We start from the raw sequence: 13,686 nt of genomic DNA, 5'->3' as shown, positions 1-13,686 counted from the left end.
GCTATATCTTCAGCCTGAGAACAATTATTATGTAGTAATTATAATGGGCCATTCATATTCTCTCTTAGGTCCTATTTAAGTCTTTCATCTTTTGCGTCTTCAACAGCTCACATTGACCTGCATTTAAGGAATGGCACTAAATTTAAATTTGAAAAGACATATTTAAAAATGTTCAGTGGTAGGATGTTGTTTTGAAAGAATATGAAGCTGAAATTATTATTTTTTAAAGCTGGGGAAGGTAGAAATGGAAGCTTTACTGTACAATGGTAGGGATAGGTGAATCTTCCAATGTCAGTTTCTCTTGGTTTGTCATAGAATTGTAATGTTGGAAGGGATCACAAGGATCATCTAGTCCAACTCCCTGCAATGCAGGGATCTCAACTAGATCATACATGGCAGATGGCTATCCAGCCTCTGCTTCATTTTAGTTTACCACATTGCTGCATCAGTTTGCACTCTAGAAAGTCCTCACAAAAATTTGTCAGCATCTTACTGCACATTTCTCCTAGTGTACATACTTTTTGTGTGCAACTTCACTCGGTATCATTCATTTTGTGTGCTATTTTTACTAGCGCATATTAACATTTTATGAACACATTCCCCTAATATATTATTCCTGAAAATAAAACTGCACCCCCAAATTCAGAAAATTGCAAATTTTGATGGACAGCTGTCGTTTGGTTCCCTTACTGATTCAGGAACTGCCAATTAGGTAGGTTTGAATTCAAATGAGAAGAGTACTTCATTTCTTCTACCCCTAAAGTGAGTAGGGTTAATGATTAGCTATGAACGATTTTAAGATATTGCAATATTGCTTTTTTTCAAAGTCTCTAAATCATATAGCACACATTCCCAGATCTTAAAACAAGTTAGACTTATTTACTTACCACCCACATCAGAAGGAATTTCAATTACCTGGAGTCACATGAAACAGGAACCAGGACAAGAAAGTAGAAACTTTTTTTTTTTGCTAGCAGGCTGTTAATAATAATCTTCTAATCACATAGATGCCAGCATCAAGAAAGATGCTCACATTTTCACCTGAAGAGCAAAATGAGCTTGGTCATCACGACCTCTTAAAAACATCTTGACATTTCTGAGATACAGGTTTTGAATTATATGACTCAGTTCAGGGATCTTATAGTCAAGTGACTGATATTACTTTCTTCCACAGAATTTTCAATGCTTCATTCATTATTTGAATGCATTGCCAGAAACTGCTACCCATGCTTATTTTTCCTTATATAGTGAATATGGTAAAACCAGCTGTGCCCTCCTCCAAGATTCAATTCCATCCCCCCCCCCATGAAACTCAATATCCCATGGTTATTGAGCATGCTCAGTTCTCATTTGCCTGTTTTGGGAGAAGGGATTTCCTCCCACTCCTCTTTTAGGTTATTCTGCAAAACTCTGAAGTATTCCTGAGCTTGCTGATTCTTCAGCGGTCCCATTTTACCTTCAGTCTTATCATCCATTACTTGAGCTTGGTATAAAAGACAGTGATATAGAATGCCATTGACATCAAGTTATTAAAACAGGTTGGTTGATCCTGTGAATTTGACTGCATACACAAAGCTTATCGCATGCACAAGCTTTTCATTCTCTTCTGTGAGAATGGAAATGCTTTGCAGTTGCAATGGAAAACTATTTGCTCATGCTCATCATTTTCCTCTTGCAGAAGAGAATAAGAGGATTTTAAAATTGTATATTTTAGGTGAACATGAGCCACATTGAAATAATAGGTCGTATATTCACATATTGGTTTGGATTTTACATTGCTCTTCCATTCATGTTTGTGTTGGGGCAACATCTGCTGACTCCCCACTCCATCTTCAATCACCCATATTATTTCCGGATGTGGAAATTCAGTCACAAGGCCCCAGGAGGATATTTTTGTGGGAGGCTGCAGCAGAAAGGATGAGGTGGGAAAACTCTGTTCCATTGACACTCCTGTTCTATTCACAAAAAGAAAAGTATGACCCAACTAATGTGGAATTGATTTCTATATAATATTTTTCAAGGCATTTCTCCTCTAATATTAAATGGCTAAGCAATGAGAATTTCTATTCTATATTAAGTGGTTGATATACAGAGCTACTTCTGTAGATTTGTTTCCCTGGGGCTCTTCTCTCTCCCTCTCCTTCACCTGTCATGGACAGAGCTCCTAAATAAATCATGAGAAAAATATTGGTTCTGTGAATCGACTCCTAAAAAGTAATTGTGATACTTGATGCGATGGCCGCTTGAGACCGTCTCATGGTGACACTAGGCCTTGAAATGGTGCTTCTCTTACCGACAACTCATAAGAGAGGTCTTTCTGAGGTGAACCAAGTAGCCTAGAAAGTGAATGCAAATGTTATTTTTCTCTATCCTTGAGAAAATATGCTTTGTGCTATATTTGAGACAACAGCAGAAATAAAAGATAGACAACTCAGCTTTTTTTCCCCTCATGAAAATTTAAATCTGAATTCACCCCAAATTTATCATGTACTAGAAAAATGATGAAAAACTTTACCTGAGGTTTTCTCCCCTTTTTGGAAAGGGAATCTATTTGAATTTTGTAAATGTGAAGCAAAACATTTTTCACACCTATTATCTGTTATTTGAACTAGCGTTGCATGGGTTTACTTGGTAAATGTGTGGAGTTTTTCGGGGTGGGATAATTTTGGTGGCTATGAAATGCATGAAACAAGAACCACTGAAGCAAAAATGGGTACCCAACAAGCCCACTGTGAGGATCAGTAGTGTAGCGGGTAGGGTGTCAAAGCAGGTTCAGAACTCACTGACTGACCTTGATCCAGGCATGATCTCCCAGCCTAACTTACCTCACAAGGTTGTATCTTACCCTTCAAGTGCCCCAATTTACCCACGACATCCCAGAATTACAGAAGCCATCCTGGCTTTTGATTTGGTCCCAGAATGTCCCATTTTCCCCCTCCAGCCCCTCCGCTGCTGAGCTCAGGGAGGAGGATGAGCTGGCACTTGCAGAGGTGCCGCTCTCTCAAGCGAGTCAGCTGACTCCCACAAGAGCACGGCACCAAAAGACGTCCATCCCAATTTTCACCAGTCTTCTGTGTTAATGTGCGTATACATAAAATAGATTCCATATTGGTGCTGCTTTGAGAACAGTTTCAGAGGTTTCTATATAACATCCTCATTTGAGCTGCTTTGCATCTTACCAAAATCCCTTGCCACACTACCGGTAATTGGGAACCTAGATATAAAATCTTGTATAGGCACGCCAATTATATATAAGCATTTGGAGTACCACATCTATCTTGCTTGTCTAGTCTAGCCTAACTAGCTAACAAGTTACACCTGCCCAGTAATTATTACTATTTGTATATTATGGTTTCCCAATTAGAAGATTTCTCAGGAAGGTTTTTTTTTTCCTTCAAAAAAGAGGTCAACACCTTAAAAGATTTAATATATCTTTTCATCCAAATGTGTTAAAATTGGATGGCAGAAGATTACCACTCGCATCTTCCCTTGTGCCATATGTAGCTGTGTGTAAGCATGTGATGCTGCTATTATATTGAAATTATTCCCTCTCTCCAGTGCTTCATTTATGCAGAAGCTAAGGAAACTGCAGTTTAGGGCCTCAGATTATGAATTTCGAAAAAATAAAAAAGTACTACATTTTTTACTACATTTCAAGTTTATATATTTGGTTAAAAAATAAAGGAAACTAGGAAGACAGGAAACAGTTGAAAATAAAGAAAATAGGCATTATCATTCTGATATGACAATAATATAGTTAATGAACCTGAGAAAAGGTTTGACCTATCATTCATCAGTCTCATGAGTAGTTGACCAGTTGACACATGCATGCGCATGGATGTCTTTGTTTCAAATGTACATACTTCAGCTTAATGGCAAAGTGAATGTGGCCTCAGTTTTCCTTTTGAAGTGAAGCTGGTTTGAGGGAAAGTACACTAAGCAATAGTATTTCTCAAGAAACAACAGGCTGGCTCTACGTCGTGCATGATAACATGTGTACACTGATTCAAAAGCCAGTGGTGAAAGCGCAGTAAATGGTCATGTTTACACAGCCTAAGTTTACTTAGTTATTGATGAGCACGACTAATTTAGGTCTACTAATTTCAGTGAGTCTACTCTGCGTGAAATTTAGTTGAATACTACTCTCAGTGTATAACTGCTCTTGAGTTGCTGTACATTAAAATTGTTCATGTATTCTAAGTAGGAAGTCATAAGTTATTTTCATTTAAAGGTATTTTATAGTATACAAATATGCTTATTGCAATTTATATATTTTAGTTTTTTAGTTTTTAGTTGCATCCTCACCTATTTACTAGTATGTATGCAAATATAAAAGTTTACTATTACTGTACTATTTTCAGTTCTGTTAGAATAATACACTTTTCTTTGGCAATGCTACAGGGCATTAATAACATAGGTCGTAATCTGGTGCTGCCTCTTTCAGAAAAAAGGTGTTTTGATATTTAAACTGCTGTTAGAAGGCTTTACCCTTGTTTTTGGATATTCCCAATTGCTATCACAGATTCATATGTAATTAAGCTGGCTGCATGATATGTAATTTACATATAAATCACATTTAGTGGGCAATTGCACGTGCAGCTTGTAAATGTGTGGGCTGTATTCATAAGACATCATCAAAACCGCTTTGAAGTTTTATTACATTCAAGGACTGTAGGTCAAGAGGAGTCAGTGCAGCACCCCCAGCACAAGGGGAATCCAAGTGTCCACAGGATGTAATATGTTCAACAAATTCTTCTGGTGGTGGTGAACAGGGAAACTATATACAGTGGTACCTTGGTTTAAGAACAGCTTAGTTTTTGAACAACTTGGATTAAGAATGCTACAAACCCGGAAGTAGGTGTTTTGATTTGTGAACTTTGCCTTGGAATAAGAATATGTTTCACTTCCTGTTAAGTGTGTTCCATTTGCAAATTGAGTCCCCCACTGCTATGGGAAAGCACGCCTTGGTTCACGCACGCTTTGGTTTAAGAATGGACTTCTGGAACAGATTAAGTTTGTAAACCAAGGTACCACTGTACTAATACCCACAGTATAAATACTCTGAAACAAACAAATAAAATATATGAAACATGGTAGCCAGAAGGTTCATTTCCTCCCCACACCTTGATGGAAAACATAATTTGTCTTCTGGACAAATATTATGTGCTTGTCTTTCAGGCTTGGGACACTGTTTAGAGTCTTGAGTCCAAAGACAAATTCTCACATCCTGTTGAGGTTAATGAAACTTAGGTACAACCAACTTTATTTAGAATGGAGTTTGTCATCTAGACAGGATTTAAGTCCTAGATTCTCTTTTTGTAAAAAGTTAACACCACCTTAAAGATGAAATGGCAAATACCATAATACTGTAAGTAAACCAATAAAAAGAACCCCACTTATTATTTTTATTTTTTAATAAGCTTCTCAAAGGTAGGATTACCAGTTTCTGGTAGCTGAGGCTGATTTGGAAATGTCCTAGCAGATGCTGTGGAATATCTTACAGAAAGGGTGGCTTTGTACTTCCTATTGTGGGTTGTTGGTTGCAATTTAGTTGCAGAGTTGCATCATAGCTAACATAACACCACAGCTTAACAATCAATTTAATTGTACATTCTGTTCCATTAGATTGTACATGGATAAAGTTTTTTTGCTCAGAGCATTCCCATCACTTCCCACGTATGTTTGGAAGAGACTGGAAAAAATCCAAGTCATGATTTCCATGTCATTCATGTTCTTCCTCAATGCTTCATCCTTTTGGTAAAGAGTCCCTTAAACTTTTCCACTTGAGCACATATTCCAACACCAGAAATAGCACCAAAGCGTATGATCAAATTTGTTTTAGGGTTGGCCATTTTTACCACCTAAAGCTTCATACCTTTTGCATTTTACTACAAATGCAGGGCCACATGCAAAGTGATAGTGCCTTTGGGTCCCCTTATATGTGGCTGCATGCAAATGGTATATAGTGGTACCTCGGGTTCAGTACTTAATTCATTCCGGAGGTCCGTTCTTAACCTGAAACTGTTCTTAACCTGAAGCACCACTTTAGCTAATGGGGCCTCCTGCTTCCGCCGTGCTGCCGGAGCACAATTTCTGTTCTCATCCTGAAGCAAAGTTCTTAACCCGAGGTACTATTTCTGGGTTAGCAGAGTCTGTAACCTGAAGCGTATGTAACCTGAGGTACCACTGTAGTGCTGGCACTGGTACTTTTAAGACAGTGGCTCCTGTGAAGCTCAGCTTGTCCATTATTAATCACAAAGGTCAAGAAGTGTGAAAGCTGAGGTTCAATAAGACTTCTTCCAGCAAGAATGGTAGTAGAGGAAGAAAAATTGATACAGTTGGAGGATCAAACTCTGTAAGGAATTAGTGTGATGCATTTGCTCACAACCCTTTCCCTCCCATCATAATCCGGCATGCATAGTTCCTCACTCTGTTTTCTATTGCATTGTTAGATCTCTCTGACCCTTACAAAGCAGCTGCATATATGCTTAGTACTCTGCTTGATTATTATGTAGGCACAATATCTGCCTTTTCTTGAACGATTAGCACCAGCAGTCCTAGGACCGCAAGTCTGTACCTCTTTCATATGGTAATGAATCCTTCATTTCCCATTTAGGATTATAGCACTAAGGAAAGCCCATCATTTCTCTGTCTCCCTTGAAACACTCCATTGCATGCCTGCACACACATGAGCAAAGCTTGCTAAATTTGTTGGACTGTTACACTTTTATATGCCAAAGATCAATTATTTTGCAGGGAACTGTTTGTTCTTCTTTATGGATTAGCTGCTTTAGGAATTGTTCCTGCTAACCTTTCAGCTAGCAACCATGACTTCCTTGCTTCAGAAGCAGACTGGAAAGCAGAATTACATATTACATCAATGCAAATGTTAAAGGAACACTTTAAACCAGGGCAATAGTCATCCCTACCTTTGAGGTTATATGACTCACAGAGTTCACAAACAAAGACTTATTTGTGATTGCATCAAAGATAAAACTTTTTGTAGATGATGCAACACAAGACGCAGGAAATCATGTGATCGTAATTCATGTCTGGGCTTGAGCTAATTTCTAGATACCGTACAAGAAAACCAAACTTAGTCTCACCTCCTACTTCTAGGCTAAGTATAGGTAACAACTTCACTGCATTCTAAGGCAGTAATGTGAACCTGCCCAAGTACTCTCTCTATCCAAACACACACACTTTTACTTTCTCCACAGTTAAGACATGCACTTTTAAAAACTGCTTCTTCCCAAGGGGGGCGGGGGCAGAACCTAAGAGTGGTATCGATTTGTATTTTTTTTCTTGATTGGGGGCAGCTGCCCACGCTATGAAGTACATCAAATTGGGGTGACCCCCAAGATCATCATTTTGGGTGTGCCATGGCCCCTTCTGGGTTGTCTGGACAGATGCAACCCCTGGATCCCTTAAACGGGATACCCTGATTCTTTGGAGTGGGGGCCCCCAACCCCCCATCCACTTACTGTAGACTAAGGATCCAGCCCAATGCCTTGCCTACCGGTGCCAAACCACTTACATCTGCAACCAATCCTTAAGGCCATTCCAAATGTTCAGGAACCAAATGTCATTGCCCACCATGGAGAAATGCACCGTACAGGTTCCTGTTATCAAATGTGATGCCTGGGTGGTGAGTCTCCCTGCCCTCAAGTCATAGTACCGTGGCAGCATAGCTGTGTTCATTTTCTTTTGTGTGCTGTTCTTTTGTGTGCTCCATGGCCCCTCTTCAATTCTGCCTTTCTAGCAGCTCAGACCACAGGATTGTTATTATGGTTGGGACAAATATGCTTGAGAGAGCACAAGGATCCTGCTTCCACTGCATTCAGGAATGCTGTCTCCACTCTGATAGTACTTACAAGAAGAGACTATAATTCCCAACAGCCACTGGTGTGAGAACAACAACAACCTAGTCTTTTCATTACTGAAGGATCGGGGGGGGGGGTATTAATTCCAGGAAGAAAATTAATGTTAAAATCATGGATTTATAGGAGCATAGACACAACTTGCTGGAACTGACTGCGTTGCTAGGCAACATGGGGCAACCAAAGAGGCCAACATGTGCTCTTGAATGTGAATGTACATGCTCTTTATGCAAAATGTTGATTGGGTCCAAACAAAAATACAATTGAATTAGGTCCAAACCAAAAATAGTAAAGAATGCATACAATCTATGTTGCCATATGATAGCTGGGGTGGGGGGGGGAAGTATTTGGAAAGAAACAAAAACTGCCACATTATCTTTGCTCATTATCTTTGCTCTGTTTCCTCCCCGCTCTGTATTTTGAAAACAGGCATTTGCTTCTCATTAGGAGTCTCTTTAAATATTTGGGTGTGTGCTGATATAGTAAGTTGCTTACTAGAAATCGCTTAGGACTCCTGCCTTTGTTGAATGGGACTCATGTGAGTTGTGCAACATCCTGCTACCGTGACGGGGAAAAGTGCTGAGTAATGCCAGAAGCAGAGCCCTCTCCTATGGCTGATGCAAACCTGGAGAATTTGCATCATCATCACTCAGCAAGAGTAACTTGGTATGACAGGAGCTTATATACAAGACCATGCGGAAGCTGAGCTGGCTTCCAGTGAAAGAACAGCACCAAGGTAGTAGCTGTGTGTGAAAGGGCAGGTGTTCCTGTAGCACTGAGATAGCAGGGAAAAGTAAAAGACACCTGAAGAATTTTATACCTGTTGGCACAGGTGGGTTGAAAGGCTACAGGCAGTGAATCTCTCTCTCTCTGTGTAGAAGCAATTAGCTAGACAAAGGCAGAGAGAGGAACGAAAGTGCCTGCTGGAGAGTTTTACAAAACATTCATTCTTGGAGAGTGCTGGTAGCACTGAAGCATGTTTAGGAAGCCTCCCGGACCGGTAGTCTGCAATGGCAGCTACCTGCAGGAGCAATCTAACGGCAAGTTGCCCTCCAAGTGCAAGACCAAGGCAGCCGAGGGAGACAAAGTGGTTTTGAAGAAGAAAGTCACTTTACTGAGAGGGATTTCTATTATAATTGGCACTATCATTGGAGCAGGAATCTTCATCTCTCCCAAAGGAATCCTCCAGAACACAGGCAGCGTGGGAATGTCCTTGATTGTCTGGACTTTCTGTGGCATCCTTTCACTCTTTGGTAAGTTTGTGAAAGTTTATAATTGATCCTTGGGGGGCGGCAGGTGGATTTTAAAAAATCACAAAACAGACAAAAGTTTGATACTGGAGATCAAAAGCCTGATTTGAGACCCAGAACTAACACTGCTTCGGTATTTGGGGGGTTATTTTGCCGCTTGGCAACCACTGTAAGTTGCAAAGATTGCCATGCGAAACTCGGTACAGCAGGACTTTAAGACCGAAATTGTATTTCTTACGACTCCCTGAAGGAATTGCAGAGAGAAGTCTCCTTTATCACATCATAAAGTTTGCTGTTTGTGTTGGTTTTCAGTTTAAGCTCCGAAGAACAGGTAGCAGCACACTCACAGAGGGGCTGGCAGCTGGGGGAGGTGAACCACTTGGTCGGAAGAACACCTGCGAAATGTACACCTAGATTGACCTAGTTCCCCATTCGTTAGATTCTACTTTTGCATGAACTAAACTTCTTTTGAACTCTCTGGTGTCAGGAAGAGGGAATACAACAGGAGCACTCTAACTCAGTGATTCCTAATTAGCTAAGTCCTGTGGACCCCCTGTTTTTCAAAAGCCAAGCCATGGACCCCCTACTTTTGAAAATTTTGATATCTCTATGGTGTTTTTTTGTTCTGTCAAAATGCCATGGACCCCCTTGGGTCAGTTGTGCAGACTACCAATTGGGAACCACTGCTCTAACTAATTTGTTTTTTTCTTTAAAAAATATTAAATCAAAATCTCGTTTGAATGATGACTTGGAACCCCTCACTTCTAACCCTTAATCTTAAAGCCAGACATTCTGCTAATGTTTAGAAAAGCTATTATCTTGATAATGGCATCTGTAGTTTGAGCATGGATATTAAAATTGAAATTCTATACTTATTTACCAGGGATCTTGCTGGAGCTTACTTTGAAGTAGACATATATAGGATTGCAGAGTGAAAATATATTCTGGAGCTCTCCGTTTAAGACTAAATGGCCAATGTATATACCAGGTTTTTAAAACTTTTTTAAAAAAATGATATTCCAATTTTTAAAAAGACTTTATAACATTTATCATCTATATAGATGAAGAAATAGCCTGGTCATAACCAGAACCTCTAAATCTATCAAAGAATGGGCCTCTTGATTGCCTTAATAAGTTAATCTCAAAGAAGCTGCAGTCCCGCATGACCTTAGGTATTACTATTAGCCTAGACGACTTATTTTCTGGTATTAGGAGCAGTGGGCAAATGAGAGGGGAGTAAAAAAATCTCTGCTCAAGAAGTGGAATAAGTGAATGTTGCCCTGTGTCAACTTACTGTGCACTTGAAAGATCAGAGACAAGGCTTTATCCACCCTTGCAAAACATTTTGATCAGAATCAGAATTTATAGCTGTTGGGCCAGCAATAATCTACAGGGCCAGCATAAGGGCCAACCTCAAAATAATTTCATTTTAATCAGTACAGGAGATGGATTTTGTTTCTATTTATGCTACGTTCTAATTGAGCATCAGTGTCCAGGAGTGATGTGATTGGTACAGATGAAATCAAATGCATTCTTCTTGCGTTTGTAATGCATAAATTTACATTTTTGTGCTAAATTCTCTTAAAAGTATTTGGCCAGTAAAGGTCCTCTTAGTGTTCTCTGCACAGCTTTGACAACAATTTGATAGACACTGCCTTCACACTGTTTCATCTTCCACTCTTCTTCCTCATGGATTATGCAATAAGAGATCCAGTTACAGAATTCTTAAATAAAAAAAACAAAGCACAGGTAGCTGTGTAACCCTTAAATGCAATTCTTTGAAGTTAATTTTAGAGGAAAACTTTCAGATAGCACTGACTTTTTCCTCAGAAAAGGAGCTTAAGTTGATTGGCATATGTTAAATAATTCCACTATCTGTATATACAAAATTGGTCTGCTAACCGTTATGTAGATTGAAGTGAAAAGAAGTAAAATTTGAGATGCAAGTGACTTTATCAGGTCTATTGAAATGCTCTGGTGGCCCTTAGATGTGATGCTTTAATAAATACATTTAAATGTAAAAAGAGAGAGACTGAAATGCTCAAAAGTAGCCATCAGAATATTCAGTGAAATTATGAAATAATGTTAATGCAACCCACTGATAAAAATCTCCAGTAAAAGGAAAGATGATTCCCTGTGACAATTTTTCAACTGATTTATATTGATTATGGATTGCATGGGTTATGAATGGAACTCTATTCAAAAAAAAATAACACCCAAATTAATATAATACAGTGGTACCTCGGGTTACATACGCTTCAGGTTACATATGCTTCAGGTTATAGACTCCGCTAATCCAGAAATAGTACCTTGGGTTAAGAACTTTGCTTCAGGATGAGAACAGAAATCATGCGGCGGCAGCGGGAGGCCTCATTAGCTAAAGTGGTGCTTCAGGGTAAGAACAGTTTCAGGTTAAGAATGGACCTCCGGAACAAATTAAGTACTTAACCCGAGGTACCACTGTATTGTTGACTGTATTTTGTTGCCTAATCACAAGTCTTCCCTTTTTCAAGACAATTTGAATAATGGCCAACTGTCTGCAGAGGCTCAGGGCACCCACAATTAATTGTATGAAGTAACACAATCAACTGCAGGACTAGTAGTCCTGGTTGGAAAGGGATGTTTGCACATAGTTGCTGATTGTGATTCAAAATAAACTGAGCAATCCTAACCCCACTTATCTGGAAGTAAGCCCTGTTGAATTCAACAGGTCTTATTTCAGAGTAGACTTTGTTAGAATTGTGCTGTTTAGTCATACCCAGAGAAGTCCCATTGAAATGAAAAAAATTCATAGAATTGGAAGGGGATCCGTGGATCATCTAGTCCAAGCAATGGACTTAAGTCCATGAATCTCAGTGTGCCTTAGTTGGATGCCACCTATTGTCAGAAGATACCGGTAAGTCAATAAATAAGTTGTTGTTGTTGTTGTTTTTTTAAAAAATCTCCTGAAGCATTTGCATGAATAGGTCTTGTGTAGTTTTCATGGGGCGTGGAGCTTGAATGTAAGCAAATTGGGCTACATGTATGCTAATAAAATGTATGAGGCTGACTATTCATTATAGATAAGCATGGCTATCTTTCATAAATGATGCCTTAATATTAATTATAATTTTGTAGGTGCGCTCTGTTATGCTGAACTGGGCACAAGCATAAAGAAATCTGGTGGGCATTATACATACATTCTGGAAGCCTTTGGCCCTCTACCTGCTTTTGTGAGAGTGTGGGTGGAACTGCTCATTATACGGTAAGTCAATTCTGTCTGCATCTTTTGTTTTGTTGTCTTGTACTCCCAGTATGCTTTTGAAAGTCAAAAATCAATTAAAAATATGGTGTGCGTGGACATAGCCCAGCTGTGTTTTGTCCCTTAGTTTGTGCTTCCTGTTCTTGCTTCCCAAGAATTTCCTTTGTGACATAGTTGGACCGCTAATTGTTAATTTGTAAAAATTAAGAAGCTCTAAAAAGCAATATTTTTAAAAATAAAAAAATGCTTAATTTTGTTTGCTCTAAAAAGCTGAAGCAGAACATTAATAATACCCAGACCTCATGTTGCATCATAATGTTGGTTTAAAACTATCCAAGCCTTGTAATTTCCCCCCAATAAATCACAGTGTCTGCTGGCTTTTATGAAACTTACTTGCAGGTAGTAATCATCATTTTCCGGCAACTCCCCTGGTGCATCCATGAGACATGCACACCTGTGCTTGATTCAGATTTGGTCAGATGGGGCTATACAATATGAAAGAACCCTCCCATGTGTCTATTGCACATGGAATTGTATGCATGCAGAGTCTAGCATTGTGACAAATATGGCTAGGGCTAACATTTCAATATGCTTCGTGCCTCCATTCTACTTCAATATAGTATTGACTATGTAGTAATATTTCTAAACCCTGCCTTGGAGTCTTTGGTAGAAAAGAAGCTGTAAATCAATGCCCTGCTTTCTCTTATAAAAGGGAGCCCCACTGGAAATTCCAGTGGGTTGGGCATGGCAGGTTGTGGGAACTCTGTGGGTGGGCACAGTGTTTTAGACCACAATATACACCAAACAGTGACAAGGAAGAGGGCGACTGATGGGTGTTCAGGAGCAAGATCTGAAGTGGTCCTGAACAAATTTAAAGCTTCACTTGTAGGTGTCTTTTAGTAAAATGTGAAAATCTATGTTAGACTGAAATTGTGTTCTGTTGCCCCAGGGTGATCTGAGAATATTGCACTTCCTCTAACACTTTATTCCCTGTGTGAAAAAGAAGTAGAGCTGGCTAAACTGGTTTCAACCTACAAGTTCTCCCGCCCCCTAGCCCAAGAGATTCCATTTTTATAGTCTTAGTGGCCCATTTACAACATTGTTAACCTACAATTTACACTGCCAGTTGGCTTAGTAAATAAGCACAATGCCTCATTATGTTATGTGAATTGCTCAGTGTTTACTATGCTGTTTAAAATAGCTCTCATATCACAACAAATACAGTTTGAGCACCTGTGGGAGCTAACAGGTTTATCTGTAGGCAGTTTAGCTTGTGGATGTAGTTACTCTAATTCTGCATCTGAGGAGCTTGTGT

General features: G+C 39.3%; 1 protein-coding gene across 3 annotated transcripts in view; it reads left to right on the top strand.

Annotated features, from left to right (window-relative positions):
* Positions 1–13,686, top strand: part of SLC7A11 (solute carrier family 7 member 11) — a 96,360-nt gene that overhangs the window by 30,559 nt on the left and 52,115 nt on the right. For 2 of the 3 annotated variants that reach the window (XM_083520064.1, XM_083520063.1), the window contains exons 2-3: positions 9,059–9,133; positions 12,248–12,374. In XM_083520064.1, coding sequence (XP_083376190.1) covers positions 9,088–9,133; positions 12,248–12,374 — 173 coding nt within the window. In that variant the 5' untranslated portion in view covers positions 9,059–9,087. Of the gene's footprint in view, positions 1–8,342; positions 9,134–12,247; positions 12,375–13,686 lie in introns of those variants that run through there. The other variant, XM_083520062.1, reaches the window with a different exon arrangement.

This window comes from Podarcis liolepis (genome assembly GCF_965112155.1).
Source record: "Podarcis liolepis genome assembly, chromosome: 9".
NCBI lineage: Eukaryota > Metazoa > Chordata > Lepidosauria > Squamata > Lacertidae > Podarcis > Podarcis liolepis.
The sequence above is the reverse complement of the archived record's forward strand: the minus strand, read 5'-3'. Positions and strand labels throughout refer to the sequence as shown.